This window comes from Anomaloglossus baeobatrachus, chromosome 6, assembly GCF_048569485.1.
Source record: "Anomaloglossus baeobatrachus isolate aAnoBae1 chromosome 6, aAnoBae1.hap1, whole genome shotgun sequence".
NCBI classification, from domain to species: Eukaryota; Metazoa; Chordata; class Amphibia; order Anura; family Aromobatidae; genus Anomaloglossus; species Anomaloglossus baeobatrachus.
Genome location: NC_134358.1, coordinates 265,013,583 through 265,034,762, shown reverse-complemented (window position 1 = coordinate 265,034,762; position 21,180 = coordinate 265,013,583). Strand labels below are relative to the sequence as shown.

Here is a 21,180-nt window from a genome sequence, read left to right as displayed (position 1 = left end):
CAACCCACTGAAATCCTGCAGCACATGGAGCTTTAACTTGGATGAGACTTTTCACACAGAAGTGAAGCTGCTGGAAGGTCTCCTTTTGAAATGAATATCATGGGCACAGGTACTATAACATAACTTGTGTTTTTTGTAGAGTTATGCTTTAACTGTATATATCAAAACTGTTAAAACAAGAAACATAAAAAGGTATAGAGGGGAAGGATTAGAGAAAAAGAGAAAAGACAAATTACAGGTTATAATGCTTGAATTATTTTACAGCTAAAAACACTGCTCTCAAAACATACAATATGTGACCATGAACTACAATTCAAAGCTGTAGGCAATGCCTCTCAGATAATCCATCAAGCTTCTATTATTGAAATCTTGCAAGATACGTTTAACCCTTGCTGAAATTGCAGCATACTTTTTGTTTCTTGCAGCGATGGGATTTCCTGCTATTATCTGAATAATATAAAAACTATGGAGCTCTTGCTGATGTTTCAGACAGTTAATGAACCGGTATATATTTTGGAAAAGAGTACCACATGTTTCTCGAAAGCTACGGTGCCATTCTTCGACATCATTATTTGTTCGCTGTTGATCATTCAATGTTCGTTCATACACATTCCAGAGTTGAACTGGAAACAAAGGTGCTTGACGTCCTCTGCGATTCATTCGACCGATATAGCTGTCTTCAAAATAGTTGGCAATAGGTATTGCTTCTTGTGGAAAGTCAGGATCTTCCACCAATTCTTCAAATGATTGCACAACATTCTGTGGTGGTACAAAGGCCAGGGCAGGTATCATGCGTATCCAACGGGCAAATTCATGGTCACCTTGGTATTGCATCTTGAGTCCTTCATTTTGAACTTTACGCCAAACTGACTGTGACAGGTGGAAAAAGCAACTAGTCTTCTCAAGGTTGGGGAATTCACTTTCAAATGCCTGTATTGCAGCTAGTTCAAAATCCAACATCAAGTTGTCTGGCTGCAGTCCAGGCTGCAAGTTCTTCAGCTCTTGCAGCAATCTCTGGTATGTAGAACGGCTCTTGTCTGTAAGCAAGGCGTACACTAGCGGAACAACAAGGCCGCTATGGACTACATGGATTGTGTAAAGTTGCTTAAACAAGGCTGGTGTAGTGAAAAACATGCCATCAGCAAACCACTCTTTACTTTGTGCCAGTAGATGGAGATTGTCTCTTGTTCCAAATATCAACATACGGCTGTGTCCATTTCCTAATTTAAAATTAAAGTATTAGTAGAGGAAATAACAGAAAAAGTGTAACAAGCAGCAGACAGAGAATTTTGGGATGAATTCACAAAAAAAATATCTTAATCAGAAGCCTCTGTTCATAACTCACATTAAAAACTCACATTTTGCTCCAGATTTTCTGATTTCATAATAAAAAAACTGAAGCAAAATCTAGTATGAAGGGGCCAAACAATAGTTTTTTACAACATATATTGTCCAAGTGGAAAATGATATATTTTTGTTTAAAATTAAAATTACTTCCAAACTTGAAATAGGTCACATTTGTAGGTAACTTTAGACCCGTCATCTAGACGGCCGTTCAGCACGGCCGATCGCCGCCATGCTGAATGGCCGTCTAGTTGACAGCCGCATCCAGACGCAGCGTGCGGCTGGACGTCTGAATGAACGACTGGGCGGGCCCCCCGCCTGATTGGGCATTACATTGAGGCGGATGGGCGCGCTAGTCGTCGGGTGGACGGCGCGGACGTTCTTGACGTCCGCCCTGCCTATGCTGTCTCATTGAAAGGATTGTGCAGGACTGAAGAGATACCGCCAGCGACTAAATTCAATTCCGATTTTGCCCGCGATTTTGCAGCGATTTGAAAAACGGAATTGAAATCGCAGCTCTCTCCCCTCTGGAGCGCTCACAGGGAGCGCTATGGCGGGGTTGACAGGGGCATGTATGTAACTCACACATGTCTGGTAGCTGGCGGGCTCCTCTGACCCCGATCGCTGCTTCGTGCGGCTCCGTACTGCTCCCCTCCTCCTACCAGCTTCAGTGTGTCGGCTCGGCGCTCTGCTAGTGCCGTCTGCGGTACGGCTCAGCTCGGCAGCTGAATGGTGGAACTGAGCAGAGAGTGACAGTGCCCTGTGCAGAAGCCCATCTAGGCCGGGATAGTGGGTTAAAAATTGCTGGACAACAAGGTTCAACACGTGAGCCATACAAGGCACGTGTGTCAACTTGCCCCGGCGAAGGGCCGCACCCAGGTTTGCAGCATTGTCGCACATGGCCTTACCTGGCTGCAGGTTCAGTGGAGACAACCATTTACGAATCTCGGACCGCAGAGCTGACCACAACTCATCCGCTGTGTGAATCTTATTTCCAAGACATTTCAAGGTAAAGACTGCCTGATGCCGTTGAGCTCTGCTGCCAGCATAGTAAGGAGGTGTGTGGGATTCTTTGTGCACAGTTACAACGCGGGTGGCCTGATCAGGCAGGCTTGGGGCGGAGGTGCAGGACCCAGATGAGGTTGAGGAGGCAGAAGCAGTGGAGGAACTTCGCCATACAGAGGATTGACGCACAAGTCTTGGGGATGGCAAGACTTGTTCAGCAGACCCTTCTCCATCTATCACGATAGTTACCCAGTGCCCTGTCAGCGACACGTAACGCCCCTGTCCATGTTACTGGTCCAAGTATCGGTGGTGAAATGCACCCGGTCACACACAGAGTTTCTCAAGGAAGCGGTGATGTTGTGTGCGACATGCTGGTGTAGCGCAGGCACACCTTTCTTGGAGAAGTAGTGGCGACTGGGCATCTGGTACTGGGGCACTGCGACGGACATAAGGTCTCGAAAATCCTCTGTGTCCACCAGGCGGAAAGGCAGCATTTCCTTAGCCAAGAGCTTACAGAGGGATAAAGTCAACCTCTTAGCTTTGTCATGGCTCGGAGGAAATGGTCTTTTATTTGTCCACATCTGAGGGACAGAGATCGGGCTGCTGTGGGGAGACCGTGGTGTGTAGGGTGTCCCTGGAAAAATGCAGGTCTGTAAGGAAAGTGCAGGCGGAGACATGATGTTGCCTTCATCCAAAGTTGGTGCTCTCGATGTCTGAGAGAGCTGTACACCAGCACTTGTTTCCCCTTCCAAACCAACTGAAGACCTGCCAAGCAAACTGCCTGTTGTAATTAAAGTGGTGGAAGGTCTGCATGGAAAACCAGGTGTGACAGCTGTCCCCACAGTCATAGAAGATGAAGAGTGCGCGGATGCACTGGAAGGGGCAGCCGGTGGTTGGCCCGCTCCGCTAGGCCGCATTGTAGCACAGTGAGCTTCCCACTGGGACTTATGCTTGTTATTCATGTGACGATTCATGGAAGCAGTTGGCAAACTGGTGAGGTTTTGGCCTCTACTTATAGATTTCTGACAAATTTTACAGATCACATGATTTGGGAGATCCTTTGCAGGTCAAAAAAGTACCAGGCTAGGCAAGGTTTAGAGGCCATGCGACCTGCAGAGCCACCCCGACTTGTGCTCAGAGGCAGAGTGGTGGCTGAGGATGCACTTGTTGACGTGCTTCCAGTACTCCGACTCTGTCCAGGAAGGCGCAAGGTAACTTCGTCGTCAGTTGCATCCTCCTCCACTGCCTCTGGTGACCTCCTCGAGTGCCTGACTGTGGGTTAACAGTATGTGGGATCTATAACTTCATCATCAAGCGTTGTGTTTGCACTCCCCTCGCCCTCAGACCTAACCTCTTCCTGTCCTGACTGAATAGTTAAGTTGTCATCCCAATCTGGTATCTGCGTCTCATCGTCATCAGTATGTTCCTCATTGTCTCCACCAACAGGTGTTACAGTTTGAGAATGAGGGTCTACATTATGCTCAGAAACTTAGTCATCAGGGCCTGAATCTGACTCCCAAAGCTTCTGGGCATCACTGCAGACCATTTTCTGGTCTGTGCTCACTGTAGCTTGGGAGCAGACCTCTGATTCCAAGCCTATAGTGTGACTGAACAGCTCTGCAGACTCAGTCATCTCTGCTACACCATACTCTGCAGGGCGGGTGGAGACTTGAGAGCTGGGAGAAAGCAAGTGCAATTGGGATGACAACTCAGAGGACTGTTGTTTTTTTGATGTTGAAGTTGAGGTGGAGGAGAGGCCACTTGTTGGAACACTTGATATCAATTCAAGCATGTGCTTTTTTTGTGCATCATCTACCTTTGTTACAGTTGTTTTTTTCCGTAATAAAGGTAGCACATCCGATTGTCAATGGAAAGTAGTAGACATCTTACTTTTGCTGGAAGATGGCCTATCTTCAGCAGATGTTAATGTAGCTTTCCCACCTTCCCGACGGACAAATACTTTTTTTCCTTTTCCAACATGCCTGTTCCCCTTTGCACCAGCATCTGTCCTTTTGCCACTCATTTTGTTAGCGACAAGATTGGCCACTTAAAATGTGGTAGCAAAAATTGAGAGGTGGTGTAGATTGCAGAGGTGGTCTAGCTTTATTGACAGCTGAAGAAACAACACTGACTATCCCTGACAGTGCAACTATGGCCCTAAAACTGGCAGCACTGTTTGCTATAAAAATAGCGTAGCAAACATGGGCAGGAGGGTAGAATGCAGAGGTGGTGGATCTTGCTTGGCACCAGTGGGACACTAAGTTACTATGGCAGACACTTTTTGGATGCCGCTAAATTTCAGCACTGTTTTCTATACAAATAGCGTAGCAAAAATGGGCAGGAGGGTACAGTGCCTGGGTTTTGTGGGTCAGTGGACAGGAAAGGAACACTAACAGACACTTTTAGGATGGCAGAAAAAGTGTCAGCCCTTTGGGCAAATAAAATAGTGTGCCAAAAGTGGGTAGGTGGGTACAGTGCCCGGGTTCTCTGACTACCAGGACAGGAAAGGAAGCCTCACTTTCTATCCCTCATAATGATGAAATGCAGCAAGGAATTCCCTGAGCTGAGGTACACAGACACTGTTATCTAAAGCTGTACACAGCGTTATCACGGACCTGCCTAGCAGCTTTGGCCAGGAACGCCTGGAAATCAGCCCTGAAAAGGGCTGAAATAGCCTGCAATCCCTCCCTAATCCCTACAGCGCTGTGTAGCTTGCACTATGTCTATTTTTGCACACAGCAGGATCGGCGGCGGCAGCAGCAGCGTGAGCGCTGACTGGCACCCACACACAGAAGGCAGATAATGGCGGCGTGAGGGAAAATGGCTGTATTTATAAGGCAAGGACATGTGACATTCACAGCCTATGACACATGCCCTTGCTTGTCTGGCAAAAATCCCCTTACCTGTGTGTGTGTCTGTGATTGGCTGACATCCTGGCCTGCCCCACTGCACGCGTGCTTAGAAAAAAAAAATGGTGATCGGCATTCTCTCAGCAGCACAGATCCAAACCGTGTCCCCCCCGCACACTATACGCTGAAATTTGATAATAGTGTGAATCACAGTGACTCACACTATTACAGTGAAAAGCCAGCTAGTAACTAGCTAGGCTTTTTGTTGATTGAACCGTTCTCGAACATAACTCGAGCTGTCGAGCTTTTAGCAAAAAGCTTGTGTTCGAGTTCGATCTCGAGCACCCCCAAAAATCACTCGAACATGATATTGACGAACCTCACACCTCGAACATCGCTCAACTCTACTGAGGACTCAGTGTGCTGCTAGAGCAGGGTTTGGCTTCCGCCCGTACTTAACATGCATCTGTGACGCCCTAGACTAGCCAGGGGTCACAGGTAGTCCCAAACACTACACCTTCCCCTAAAAAGGGTCATAGCAGCCACCCTAAAACCCTGAGTCCCCCCCTCAGGTTCTGATGTTCACACCAGGTGGAGGCGGAGCCAGGCGGTTGGCCCTGACCACCGAGGAGTTCGGATGGCCTGAGGCGGGAAAACACAGCAGATCAGTCTGGAGAGTGAAAGGGAGAGGAAGCAGAGTAGTAGTAAGAGTGACAGTGAGGAGTGACAGACCTGTCAGGGGTTCGGGTCGGAGCCCGGACACCCTGTGGTCAGGAGGCAGACGGTGGTGGCCGCCTGCAGGAGCTGGGATTACGGCCGGTGGAACCGTAAGGACCGGGGTCGGGCGGTGGCCCGCCGGTACTGAACTGGGGAGTCGATTGGAAACCGGAGCACCAGGAGGGACCCAGACGAAGTCCAGAAGCCACTGGACCAAGTCAAATCAACTGATTGCGGCCTGGACCCAAGGTCCTTTCCCACACAAGGCCTGACTGAAGACAACAGCCCCACGATTAGGGATAGAGAGCTACCGCCACAGCTAGAGATCCAAAGAGCCAGCGTCCACAGGCAAATGGGTTCCTCAGCACACACACCGCTGGGGAGCGAACTACTATCGCTGAAGCGTAGGCAGTTACATTCACATAAAAAAGGTGCAGGAGAAAGGCGGAAACAACCAACCCGATGTAAGGGGAGAAGCGCAGCCGGCTGCGGGCACCATCCACCATCTTGTTTGGTTTACCAGAGACTCCAGTGCATCTGTAAGAGTGAGTACACCAGTGCCCTCGGGCCGAGCACCGCACCGCACCGACACTGCCCTGCGCCAGCATCATAGCAAAAACAGCGACACCTCGGGCCCCGGGACCACCACCCCCTACCCACGGAGGGGTTACCACCAAAGCTGCGCAACACCGTCCCCGGGAGCCTAGTCAACGGCAGCGGTGGTGTCCATCTCATTCACCACAGCCCCGTGGGTGGCGTCACGAACTCTAAACAAAACCCAAACAACCACCAACCCCCCCACCCTTTACAGAGAGGCGGCGGGACCCCCGGGTCCGTGAGCATCTCGAGCCACCCACCGACGAGCTCGGATCCGAGCGGCTCGGTACACATCCATAAAGAAAGAGCTCCGCGCTGCTGAAGTCCTATACAAATCCTTTATTGCATTACAAAGTTCCAAAAGTGCCAGACCACCATCACCCACCCACATATATACATATATATACACATACACACACTGTTCGGGCGTACAGTGTGCATATATCTCTAGCTCTGGAGATTGGATCAAAATTAATTCCAATCTTTCGGTATGATTGGCCCGATCTGATCCTATCTTTCCAGTGATCGCCAACACTAGTTGGAATCAGTAGGCCTCACTACATTATATTACCCTCAAAGTTTCCCTTGAAGGCAAAAATCACATAGTATTTTATATCAGCACCTTATAATGTAGCATTTTTCACATTTGTGCAAAAGAAACTTTGCAATAATTATGCATAATGGAATTGTTTTAATACAATGTTAAATGGTTAAGTAGCTTACCAGAGTCATGCAGAAGGAACTGCTGCTGGACACCATCAATACTGATCTCCTGAAACTCCAGGGGGATAACAAGTTGATCAAGGGTTTGAGGTAACCTTGGGATATTGCCAAGTTGCCTTGCTAATCGTATTGTTCTCTTCAATGATGCTTTCCTTGGCAGAAGTGCTACAGCATTAGAATGGGCTCCTGAAATGACGTCTGTGAGAATCTGTTGTGTCTCCTGTGTTGTCCTTGCCCTGGTGACTGCCTCATTAACAAGTCGGATTGCTTCAGGTCTTGCAGCTTGTGCTGCGTGACTGTGAAGATTGACTACTTTCACAACTTCGCCAGATTCTTCATTGGTCCAAACACGTCCCTTGCAAGTCGACCGTTTTTCACATACCCAGATGGAATGGACATCATCAGCGGTTCTTTTGGAAAATAAGTAAATGTGATTCTCATGGACCAACTTCCTCCTTCCACGTTTGGACAGAACTGAATTCATAGCTGTAGAAAGTGAATTGCTGTGGAAGCTGACTGATTTTTTGTGGCAGTACACCTCTCTGTGGAGATTCAGACACTGCTATATTCTGATGTACAGATGGAATAAAAGCTAGTCTAATGTAACTTGCAGGACATCTGACTTGTTACTTGTTACATCTGCAACAAAACTTGGAACAAAGCAGGTCAGTGCTGAGTCAGGTAAAAGTTGAAAATGGTTTTGATTTTAGGCCTCTTGCACACTTTAATTTTAGAGTGGTTTCACACTTGTGTTGGGGCCGCCAGAGGTCAATCCGCTCTGGATCTGACATCCAGCTGACCCCGGGGCAATGCTGGCGGAATGCTGGCATTCCACTTGCATTGCCCATAGAAGTGAACGGCTGGGTTCCGCGATCTGCAGCCGCCCGTTCGCTTTCGTAATGCCGCATTCCGCTATCAGTGTCAGAACAAAAAGAAGAGCATTTTCTTCTTTTCGTTCCGCTGCAGGTTAGCGGAACAGCGGCATTACAGAAGCGAACGGGCGGCCTGAAGTGCATATGTAGCGGAAGTGTGAAAGCACCCTTATGCTGACACTGTTTTAGAACTTCAAAGCACGTGCTTTACTGGCATTTTTGAGAGCGCTTTTGTGAGCGCTCTCGGTAATGACCCATAAGATACAGGCTATTGATGAACGCTAAGTGCTCAAAAATAGCTCCTGTAATAAAATAAAAAGAGCTGGCCGAAACAACACCTCGCTTTTCCAGCCATTGACTTATATATTCAAAATTAGCAATCTTCATAGCGATTTTCCAGTGCTTAGCACTTGGGTAAGTGCCTACTGTGAAAGAGGTCTTAAGGCTAAAACACAAGGTCGAAATTCCCTGCCTAATTTGGGGCCGAAACATCTGGGGGCAAAAAGCTGGATGCGAAATATCCGTGGGCGAACTGCTGTTGGCGAAATGTGCGGGGGCGAAAAATCCTGGGGGTGAACTGCTGGGGGCAAAACATCCGGGGGTGAAACGTCAGGGGGCGAACTGCTGGGGGCAAAACATCCGGGGACGAAACGTCAGAGAGCGAACTGCCGGGGGCGAAACATTTGGGGCCGAACTGCTGGGGGCGAAACATCCGGGGGCGAACTGCTGGGGGCGAAAAATCCGGGGGCGAACTGCTGGGGACGAAAAATCCGGGGGCGAACTGCTGGGGACGAAAAATCCAGGGGCGAACTGCTGGGGCGAAACATTTGGGGGCGAACTGCTGGGGGCGAAACATCCGGGGGCGAAACATCCGGGGGCGAACTGCTGGGGACGAAAAATCCGGGGCGAACTCCTGGGGGCGAAACATCCGGGGACGAAACGTCCGGGGGCGAACTGCTCTGGGGGCGAAACATCCGGGGGCGAACTGCTGGGGGCGAAACATCCGGGGGCGAACTGCTGGGGGCGAAACATCCGGGGGCGAACTGCTGGGGGCAAAACATCCGGGGGCGAAACATCCAGGGGCGAACTGCTGGGGGCGAAACATCCGGGGGCGAACTGCTGGGGGCGAAACATCCGGGGGCGAACTGCTGTTGGCGAAATGTGCGGGGGCGAAAAATCCTGGGGGCGAACTGCTGGGGGCAAAACATCCGGGGGTGAAACGTCCGAGGGCAAACTGCCGGGGGCAAAACATCCGGGGGCGAACTGCTGGGGGCGAAACATCCAGGGGCGAACTGCTGGGAGGAAAACATCCGGGGGCGAAACATTTGGGGGCGAACTGCTGGGGGCGAAACATCCGGGGGCGAAACATTCGGGGGCGAACTGCTGGGGACGAAAAATCCGGGGGCGAACTGCTGGGGGTGAAACATCCGGGGGCGAACTCCTGGGGGCGAAACATCCGGGGACGAAACGTCCGGGGGCGAACTGCTCTGGGGGCGAAAAATCCGGGGGCGAACTGCTGGGGGCGAAACATCCGGGGGCGAACTGCTGGGGATGAAAAATCCGGGGGCGAACTCCTGGGGGCGAAACATCCGGGGACGAAACATCCGGGGGCGAACTTCTGGGGGCGAACTGCTGGGGGCGAAACATCCGGGGGCGAAACATCCGGGGGCAAAATGTGCGGGGGCGAAATGTGTGGGGGTGAAGTGTACCTGGGGGCGAAATGCTGGGGGCGAAATGCTGGGGGCGAACTGCTGGGGGCGAAACTTCCTAGAACCGAAAAATGTATCCTCAAAAAACGCAGCAAAAACGCTGTGTGTGAATGTAGCCTTAGATCAAGAATAGAACAGCCATTTATAGGACATTTCATAACTTTCCCAAATTCCTATGAAAAAATGTTCAGCACATTCTGCATTGCACTACTGTCCCCAATTTATTATATATTTTAGGAGTCAGAGTCGGTGTATTTTATACCGACTCAGACTCCACGACTCCGACTCCACAGCCCTGGGTGCCATGACCAGCTTAACTGTCCCTGCTGAAGAAGAGCATCCACACAGCGTAAGGCTTCCACCAGCACTTACAATGGTGGGGATGGTGTTTTCAGTGTGATGTGCAGTGTTTGTTTTCCACTACACATACTGTAATGTTTTGCATTTAGCCCAAAGAGTTTTACTTTGGTCTCATCTGACCAGACCACCTACTTCCAAAGTCTAGTTCTGTTGTGAAGCCCCACAGGTGTAGTGTCGGTGCATTACCTTCAGGGACTCCACTCGGCTGGATCTTGTCACAGGTAGGAGATCTTCTTCTTGTCGTGACGCCACTCTCAGTATTGCGGCCAGTAGGGACCGCCACTGCAGGTTGAGGGACGCCTGGGGCTGATGGTGAGTGCAGTTAGTTGGAATAGCCTCCTGAGAGTGAGGCAAGCCCCAGGGCCCTGTGTAGGTGCGTAGAACCACAAGGCGCAGAATAACTCCACACAGGCAGAATGTCTTTCAGGGTTTTTACTCACTTCAGGTGACAGGGTGAGTAACCCGGGCGTAGCTGGGATGAACCAGGCTGGAACCAGGTATCCTTCAGGCTGACTTCTGATGGTGACTACCAACTCGCCTTCCTTAGCCCTTGGTGGTTTGGGGTGACCCCGACTTTTAGTCCCTATGGGGGTCACCCAGGGAAGTTGCTGAAGCCTCTCTCCCCTTCGTTTGCCGTTTGCTTGTGGCCTGGACTAGCTCACTCCAGCTGCTTGCCTCCTGTGAGCTATGGGCCCTAACTGTGGCTACGTGGCTGCGGCTTTTGTGGTGTTGTGGTGTGGGCTTTGAGGGCCCCACACCGGCAGGTTTAGCAGGGAAAGGTGGATCTATCCCCGCTCCGGGATCTGCCGCCCGTTTGGGCCTGGTACTCCCTAGCAGTCTCCTTACTTCCCACTCTGTGCTCTCTCTCTAGCTGGAGATGGGTTTCGGGTAGCACTCCTAGGTGACCGTTCTCCCCCGTCGGTAGCCACTGCGCGGACGCTGTCAGACTACAGCAGCCCAGGGGAAGGGGTCAGCTCTCCTCGGAGCTCCCTGGACTCTGCTCTGAACCGGCTCACATCTGGGACCTTCACTGCTGCTCCTGTCAGAGCTTTACTTTCCTGCTCCTCACTCCTCCACACTCTGCTGCAGACTGTTTACTCCTCCTTCTCTTTTCCCTTTTGTGCCTGCCTACGCCACCTAGCAACCAGGCTCTCTTACCACACCCCTTGAGAGGAGATGGAGGCTTTTGGCCCCCTCCACTATTCCAGTGAAGGTGAAGGCTTTTCCCCCTCCTGGGTTCCCCAGGGGTCCTCTCATAGGTACATGTGTGAGACCTGATCACTATGCGCCTGTGTAGTCACACCTCGGTCAGCCTTCTGGATTACCTGTTTGTACTGTCCCCAGCATGGGTGCAGTACTCAGTGGTGCCTGACCAGGTCAGGGGCGCCACATTCCCCCTTAGTTATCACCAGCACGTCCTCGGGCTGCAAGACAACATTTTAAGATGCATAAAACATTAAAACATGTAAAACATTTTTAAAAGCACCAGGTACCATACATCACCACCCTCCACCCACAAGTCCGTTAACCCACCCAAAACCCTCTCACGTTGGCCGCGCCTTCAGCCACTTCTGGCAGGATGTAGAGGCGGCTTTCATGGGCTGGTGGTTTCAGGGTATACCTGGGCTGGTGGATCCGCGCCTTCAGCCTCTTCTGGCAGGATGTAGAGGCGGCCTCCACAGTTGGTGCTGACCAGGTACCCTCTTTGTGGTGGAGAGCCAGGCCCCATAAACAGGCATGCTCTCTGGTTGCAGGTAAGCCAAGGCCCTATATACGGACGGGCTCCCTGGTTGCAGACGAGCCAAGCCCCTAAACAGGCTGACTCTGGTGGTGGTGGTGCCCTCTGGTGTAACTATTTACACTGCGAGAGTTTGTGGCTATAGCCAGTTCATAGCCTTAAGGTTCATTTCTCACATCAGTTTATGTGGGCACATTCTTAAACTTGTAAAACGTTGCAAAACAAACTTTTCAAACTGGTAACTTGCTTTACTTTAACTTATGCAGACTCCTCTTCACCAGGGCTTGGGCCTGTAGGGCTGCGGCACCTGTTGCTTCCTTGACCTCTTTCTTCATCTGTGGTAGTCTCGTCAGTAGGTCCTTTGTCTTTTCTTTCTTTATCGCTGTCTTTCCTGTCTTCTTCTTTAGGACATGGTGCTACATCTAGCGCGTACCAGCCTCTTTCGCCTTGATGCATGGTAAACTGCACTGTGTCTCCCATTCTCAGGTTCCTTCCAGGATGTCCTCTGGGCAAATTAGCTCTGACGTCTCTCCTATTGACAAAAATGCCTTCTTTGATACCAGGTGCAACGATGAACCCGTATCCTGACTTCAGGCTAAAGTCTTCCACAATTCCTCTACAAAGGGGTCCTCTGACCTGTGCTTTGGCTCTTCTCAGGAACCGTTTTTCTTCTAGGTCTCTGGCCGTTATGTCATCTCTTTGCTCTGGGGATGGCGGAGCAGGTGACAACTGGTTTCGGCTACGGCGCCGTGTCTTGCGGGCTTGATTCTGCTGGGTGGCTGCTTCACTGCTGGCAGGCTCCCAGGTGAGGTTGCTGGATAAATCTTCCTCTTCATCCCAGCGAGAATATGGCAACATCTCCGGCTCTGGGCATGGATCCACTGCTGGTGGCTCCTGAGTCAGCTCCTCAGCTTCCTGGCCTCCCCTCCCCCTTAGTTCTTCTGAGCACTCCTTTGGTGGCAGTGCTGGGGATGGACTTTCTTCAGCAGGCCCAGGCAGGGATCTTTTTGGCATGATTGCTGCAGGAGTCGTCTTGGGGGTATGCGGAGGGAGTATGTACTGGTCCACCAACCATTGTGGAAACTTGGCCTCCATGTCAGCCTTCAGCTGCCAGTATGCGGGGTCCTCCCCCAGCGTGGGCTTTCCAGCAGGGACCTCTTTGGACTGGGGAGCGGTGTCTGCTCTGGCCTTGCAGGCCGGGGTAAATGGTGATGCCATCTTATCTTGGCGGGCCGCGCCCGGCATGGCGGCGGCCTGGTCTTGGCGGGCCGCGCCCTGTATGGCGGCGGCCTGGATCGGCGTCGCAGCTGCGATGGGCTCTGTGCAGGCTGGGCTGGGCGTCGCTGCAGCGATCGGAGCTTGGCGGGCCGCACCGGACGTGGCTGCGGCCTGGTTCAGCACCTCACTTGCGGCGCGGACGAGCGTTGCTGCTGCGGTGGGGTCTCGGCGGGCCGGGCCTAGCATGGCGGCGGCCTGGGTCAGCGTCACACCTGCAGCGCGGATGAGGGTCGCGGTGGCAGCCGGTTCTTTACGGGCCGGGCAGGGCATCGTTGCAGGGACCGGGTCTTGGTGGGCCGAGCAGGGCATCGCTGCGGCGGCCTGGGCTTGGCGGGCCGCACCTGGCGTGGCTGCGGCCTGGCTCAGCGTCGCCGCGCCGGGCGCCTCTTCAGGGACCGCGGGCGTGGCAGCAGGGGTCGGGGCATCCGGGCCGGCAGGGGTAATACTGGACTCACCCATCGGTGGCACCATCGGGGTCTGAGTCGTCGCCGCTCGGTCTGGCACTCGTCGCGTGGCTCTCCCTTCATAGGCCTGAACCGCGGCAGCCATCTCCAGAAGTTCCATGCGTTCTTCTCTGATCTGCTCCACGACCCGGGTCTCCAGTCGGTCGCAGAACTGGGCCAGCTCCCGATACCACCAGGCAGCGGAGCCCGGTTCTGGGTTTCTGCGGTCAGACGCCATTTCTTCTGCGCCGTCTTCTGCACGATTTCCCAGCAGTGGACTCGTCGTTGCCTCTAGTAGCAAGCTGTTCAGTTTCCGCTCTGCCTCTTTCAGCAGCTCCTCTCCCAGCAGCAGGCTTCTGGCTCCCTTTCTGTCCCGACGTCTCTGGACGCTTCCGCTCTCTTCACAAGCGAGGTCAGAACTCTGCAGGGGATCTCTGGGTAGCCACACCTCTTCGTGGGCAGTAACTTCTCCCAGCGCGGGCTGCTGTTGTTTTTCAGCGCGCTTTTCATGGTGGCAATATGGCGGCGCTTCCAATTTTTCAAGCGGACCGCCCAGGCACATGGTCACCTGTCTGAACAGGTCTAGTCCTTATCCTGTTCGTGACGCCAGATGTGAAGCCCCACAGGTGTAGTGTCGGTGCATTACCTTCAGGGACTCCACTCGGCTGGATCTTGTCACAGGTAGGAGATCTTCTTCTTGTCGTGACGCCACTCTCAGTATTGCGGCCAGTAGGGACCGCCACTGCAGGTTGAGGGACGCCTGGGGCTGATGGTGAGTGCAGTTAGTTGGAATAGCCTCCTGAGAGTGAGGCAAGCCCCAGGGCCCTGTGTAGGTGCGTAGAACCACAAGGCGCAGAATAACTCCACACAGGCAGAATGTCTTTCAGGGTTTTTACTCACTTCAGGTGACAGGGTGAGTAACCCGGGCGTAGCTGGGATGAACCAGGCTGGAACCAGGTATCCTTCAGGCTGACTTCTGATGGTGACTACCAACTCGCCTTCCTTAGCCCTTGGTGGTTTGGGGTGACCCCGACTTTTAGTCCCTATGGGGGTCACCCAGGGAAGTTGCTGAAGCCTCTCTCCCCTTCGTTTGCCGTTTGCTTGTGGCCTGGACCAGCTCACTCCAGCTGCTTGCCTCCTGTGAGCTATGGGCCCTAACTGTGGCTACGTGGCTGCGGCTTTTGTGGTGTTGTGGTGTGGGCTTTGAGGGCCCCACACCGGCAGGTTTAGCAGGGAAAGGTGGATCTATCCCCGCTCCGGGATCTGCCGCCCGTTTGGGCCTGGTACTCCCTAGCAGTCTCCTTACTTCCCACTCTGTGCTCTCTCTCTAGCTGGAGATGGGTTTCGGGTAGCACTCCTAGGTGACCGTTCTCCCCCGTCGGTAGCCACTGCGCGGACGCTGTCAGACTACAGCAGCCCAGGGGAAGGGGTCAGCTCTCCTCGGAGCTCCCTGGACTCTGCTCTGAACCGGCTCACATCTGGGACCTTCACTGCTGCTCCTGTCAGAGCTTTACTTTCCTGCTCCTCACTCCTCCACACTCTGCTGCAGACTGTTTACTCCTCCTTCTCTTTTCCCTTTTGTGCCTGCCTACGCCACCTAGCAACCAGGCTCTCTTACCACACCCCTTGAGAGGAGATGGAGGCTTTTGGCCCCCTCAACTATTCCAGTGAAGGTGAAGGCTTTTCCCCCTCCTGGGTTCCCCAGGGGTCCTCTCATAGGTACATGTGTGAGACCTGATCACTATGCGCCTGTGTAGTCACACCTCGGTCAGCCTTCTGGATTACCTGTTTGTACTGTCCCCAGCATGGGTGCAGTACTCAGTGGTGCCTGACCAGGTCAGGGGCGCCACACTGTCCCTTGCATGGCGTTTTGAAAACTGCAAACATGACTTCTTATGGATTGCTTTATAAAATGGCTTTCTTCTTGCCTCTTTTCCATAAAGACCAGATTTGTGGAGTATACGACTAAGGGGCACTTTGCACACTACGACATCGCAGGTGCAATGTCGGAGGGGTTATGTCGAAAGTGACGCACTTCCGGCGTCGCACTCGACATCGTAGTGTGTAAATCTTAGATGATACGATTAACAAGCGCAAAATCGTCGTAATCGTATCATCGGTGTAGTGTTGTAACACGTGCCTGGATAAACAGACTCAGGTAGGATGTAATGGACAAACTAAAGGGAAGCCCCTCACCAAGCAGGACCCCAGAACCCTGAAACCCTTTAACCCCTATACAGGGATTTGGAATTACACAAGGCCCTGGAGATCTCTACCCGTGGAAGGCAGCAGTCCGATGAGAGTAGTCGTCAGGCAGGGTCAAACCAGGAACAGCAGAACAGGGACAGAATCGGCAGGCAAAGGCATAAACAGAAAACGTGGCAGTGGTCAGATCCGGGTCGGGCAGCGAGGTACAAAACAGCAGGCAGAAGGGTAGTCAACAACAAGCAAGTCAGCGCACAGGAATCACAAAACAAACAGCACATGAGCCAGAATCAGAACTATCTCTGGCAGAGGCCAGCAGACAGGAGGGGGAATAAGAAGGGTGTGGTGTCTTCCCATTAGCTGTAGCTGAATGATGGTACTTCAGCTGGGAGACACCCGCCACCTACAGTCAGCCAGCGGTACTGCAGATCCCAAGATAACCCAGCCCAGTGGATGATCGGAGCCTGCGCCCACCGGTGCTGCTGGCATCGACTCCTCTCCCATCACCAGCACCATCCACGGCAGGAACACGGCGTCGCCTGGTGATCAGAGCAGAAGTCGCTGGAGCAGACTCCGGCGGTGACGTAACAAGTGCCTGGGAATTCCATAATTACGCGACTGCGACAGGTACGATGTTGTTCGTGCGGCAGCACACATCGCTGTGTATAAAGCCGCAGGAGCGAGGAACATCTCCTACCTGCGTCCTGCAGCTCACGCCGGCTATGCGGAAGGATAGAGGTGGGCGGGATGTTTACATCCCGCTCATCTCCGCCTCTCCGCTTCTATTGGCTGCCTGCCGTGTGACGTTGCTATGACGCCGCACGACCCACCCCCTTAATAAGGAGGCGGGTCGCCGGCCAGATCGACGTCGCAAGGCAGTTGAGTCCATGTGAAGCTGCCGTAGCGATAATGTTCGCTACAGCTGCTATCACAAAATATCGCTGCTGCGACGGGGCGGGGACTGTCGTGCTCGGCATTGCAAGCATCGGCTTGCGATGTCGCTGTGTGCAAAGTGCCCCTTATAGTTGTCCTGTGGACAGATTCTCCCTCCTGAGCTGTGGATCTCTGCCGCTCCTCCATAGTGACCATGGACCTCATCACTTCTCAAATTATTGCTCTCCATGTTTTGCATGTCAGTTTAGGTGGATGACCATGTCTTGGTAGGGTTACAGTGTTGCATTTGTGCCATATGCCTTCTATTTTTGCATGATGGTTGAATAGTGCTCTTTGAGAGGTACGGAGCTTGGGCTATTTTTGTATGACCTAACCCTGCTTTACTCTTTTTCACAACTCTATCCCTGACCTTTCTGGTATGTTCCTTGGTTTTCATGATCGTGCTTGGTCCCTAATGTTCTCAAACAAACCTCTGAGTCCTTCACAGAAAAACTGTAGTTATATTGAGAATAAGCTATACACAGGTGGACATAACTTACTAATTAGGAGACTTTTGGAGGCAACTGGTCACTCGAGATATTTTAGAAGTTTCAGAATACAAAGTGGCTGAATACAAATGTACATAACAATTTTCAAATATATATTTTTAGTATATTTAGAAACTATGTATCATTTTCTTTACAATTCTCAAATGCTTACTAGTTTGTGACGGTATATCACATAAAATAAAAAAATTACATTTCAGTTTGTGGGTGTAACGTGAAAGAATATGCAAAAATGTTCACTGGGTATGAATACTTTTTCAATGCACAATAACTCATGGCTACTTAGCCTAAGTGGAGACTTATTTTTTGCGGGTTGAGTTGAAGTTTTATTGATAACATTTTGCTGTACTTCACATTCTTGGATCACTTTTAATTCTAGGTCCACATTTATTTTGGGCTCTGCATTGATCACTTATGTCGGGGTACACAAAATACTTGATTCAGACAGAATCCCTGCCAGAACTATTCACTGTAATGAGGCAGACTTAGTAATTTTGAACTCTGTCTAGTTTCTCTTCTGGTAATGTCCATCTTTTTAGAGGTGCACAAAAAGCGTGGTTGACTACGCTTTTGTGAATGCTTAACTCCTTCACTCCTGGTGGTTTTCCATTTTTCACCCCCCCCCTTCTTCCTAAAGCCATAGCTTTTTTATATTGCCACCAGGGGCTCGTTTTTTATGGGTTGAGTTGTACTTTTGAATAAAACAATTAGTTTTACCAAATAGTGTACTAGTGGAAAATGGGAAAAAAATTCCAAGTACGGTGAAATTGCAAAAAGGTGCAATTGCATGATTATTTTGGGGATCTTTTATTCACCCTGTTCACTATATGGTAAATATGACATGTCAATATGATGTCTCACATTAGTCCAAGTTTGTAGATACTGAAAATGTATACTTTTACTTTTATCTAAGGGGTGAAAAAAAATTCTCAAGTTTTTCCAAAATAAGAATAGCGTTTTTGTCGCCATTTTCCGAGACCTGTAGAGTTCTCATTTTTTTTAGATCTGGGGATCAGCGATAGCTTATTTTTTGTGTCTTCAGCTGGCGTTTTTAATTATACCATTTTTTGCAGATGCAATGTTTTTTTAGCCTGTTTTTGCATTTGAATATAATGTTGCAGCAACCAAACAACGTAATTTTGACGTTTGGTACATGGCGTGTCTATAAATAAATTGCAATCAGGTTAGTTGATTTTATATTTTGATAGATTGAGCAATTCTGAACCCGGCGATGGCAAATATGTATTAATATGTGTATTTCTTTTATTTTTTTATTGTTTTATTTTCAATGGGGCAAAAAGGAAGTATTTTGAATTTTCTAGCTTTTTTAAATTTTTTTCATATTTTTTAAAACTTTTTTTAACTTTTTTTATTGATTTTACTAGTCCACGTAGGGGACTTTGACTGTGCAGTCTGATCTTTCATGCTGATCAGAGCGATGCTGCAGCATCGTTCTGATCAGCAGAAATGCAGCGTTCCTGTGAGAGCCAACACTCTGTCAGCTCTCCCAGGAAATATGTCATGATAGAGTCAGGGTCATCATCTGACCCCCCCCCGCTACCTTACCAACCCATTGGCGCCCTGTGGTCACGTCACGGGGCTGCTGGTGGCAGCGGGGATCAACGCGATCCCCGTTGCGGCCATTGAAATTGCAATGTCAGATTTTGACAGCGCCATCTAAGTGGTATGGGGTGCGGGTAGATCTCTGATCCACCCACCCCTGTTAGCTGCACATGTCTGCTGAATAAATCAGCAGACATGTGCAGGGATCATCGAGGGCTCGCCACTGGAGCCTGCAGGTACCGGGGAAACACGTATATATACATCCAAGATCGTGAAGAGGTTAAAAAGATGTGACACCACTTGGAAAGTGGCCAGATGGAGTCCAAAGTGATGCAACTGCCCCTCATTATAGTGATTGATTCTGTTGGGGCTTCTGTCTGAATCCTGTTTTGTTTTTTTTTCGTTCAGAGATTTAGAAACCCTTATATAAGTGCTCAGCGCAGAGAATAAGATAAATATGAACTGAGCTTTAATGACATTTTTGGAAAGCAGAATGGACAAATCAACAGTAGTTCAATGACTATATTTTAATATGCCGTTCATTGTGCGGTATAAGTGATAAAGCTAAATACTTTAAATTCTTACAAGCTTTGTTGTGGTATTTTTTTGTCTGTACATTGAAAAGTTATTTTTCCTTTTTATTAGTGAATCATTTTTCCATAATTGTATTTATTGTCATTCGGTTTTTTTTCTTTACAATTTTTTTTTAATTATTTTGATTAGTCCTTTTATAGGCCTTTAGGAGTTTATGGTCACTGGTCTAAAATCCTGCAATATTTTTGCATTACACTAAGAAGGAAACTCATTAGACCCTGCTAATGGCATGAGTCCATGACCTAACAAGTCACTGTATCGGATAGACTCAGATGCCTTTCTTTGACCTCCATCCTCCATGACAAACAGCACAGTGGGGCTGATGGAGTGAAAAATGGAGCCCCCCCTCCAACACCCACTAAAATGCTATGATTTTCTAGTTTACTCTTTAGTTTAAATGCCACGGTCAATAGCAAAGACATTGCCAGCACAGTCTCTAGCTGTTCCTGTAAGAGTATATCTGGAGGTTAGGCTGAGCTCCTGTGGTTTTCACGCCAGGGACAGCTCTTGTGACAGCACAACCACCAGCATGTCCCAATACATTTGCAGCAACTACTTGAAAAATAGGATGTTTCAATACATTTGAGTTGGGAAAGGGTTAAGTTGTATGCTTTATATTAATAAGAAATAAAATGGAAAAAAAAGCAAAAATCCCTCTTCCTCTTAGTGATGTGCCCTTACTTTCTAAGCTTGGAATAACTATTTTAAAAACAACCCTTTACAACCATTACTACTCAGTTTCTTGATGCCGACATGATGGTTTCTCATTTATGCTTTCAGTTAGTGATTGGAAATAGACAAAAAGCAAATATTCATACAATAATTAATTTGGCTGATCTCTTTTTTTCCTCTGCACAGAGCTAATTCAGTGACCTGGAATCCACATAAAATGATGGGTGTCCCTCTTCAGTGTTCAGCAATTCTATTCAGAGAGAAAGTAAGTACACATATTCCTCTTACTCTTGTTGGTAATAAAAGAAGTGTATTTACATTGCAAATAGAATACTTCATTTTGATTCCTAACACATCGTTCTACTGAATGAACTATATCTATATAATTACCGTACACCTTGACCTTCGTAGAGAAATTGTTTTACTGTTAGAAAGCTTTATCCACACACAATCTAGAAGCGCATAAGCCTCACAGTTCTTGGTTTTATTAAAGAAACCATTGGTAAAGTGTCATCATGTTAAAGTGATACATTATCATTATGTTGCCCAATAAATGTATTTATCAATCCATTTAGTTTCTTTATTCCTCCCTTTAGTAAAACTGTAGAGGCGTTATCAAAGAACTTGTCGTTTTCTCTATCCATTGAGGTACAGAGGGTCAAAAAAGTATTAAACACATCTCCAATTTTCTACTTGTATAGAGAGTATCTGTGAACAGCAATTTTCAGCTCTTGCCACAGATTTTCAATGGCATACAGGTCTGGACTGTGACGGGACCATTCAATTCTTTGATCTAAACAATTCTATTGTAGGTCTGGCAGTATGTTTAGTGTCATTCTCATGTTGAAATGTGATATTAAGGCTCACCAGATGAGGTGGATCCTCTAAGACCCAGGTCCAGGTGGTTACACTGACACCAATGCAGAAAGGCACTTGAGCAGCGAGGACTGTGAAAGCTTGATCAAGAACAGCAGGGATCTCAGATTCAGCAGGGCAATTTGAGTGGAACTCAATAAGAATGAATGCAAGCATGAACACAAAGCACAAAAAGCACAGATGATGGAGCACACCT

General features: G+C 49.6%; 1 protein-coding gene across 1 annotated transcript in view; it reads left to right on the top strand.

The window, feature by feature from the left end:
- The window catches only part of LOC142244292 (glutamate decarboxylase 1-like), a 141,686-nt gene that overhangs the window by 107,507 nt on the left and 12,999 nt on the right, over positions 1–21,180 (top strand). The window contains exon 8 of the mRNA XM_075316499.1: positions 20,295–20,373. Within this exon, the coding sequence (XP_075172614.1) occupies positions 20,295–20,373 (79 nt within the window). The remainder of the gene's footprint in view (positions 1–20,294; positions 20,374–21,180) is intronic.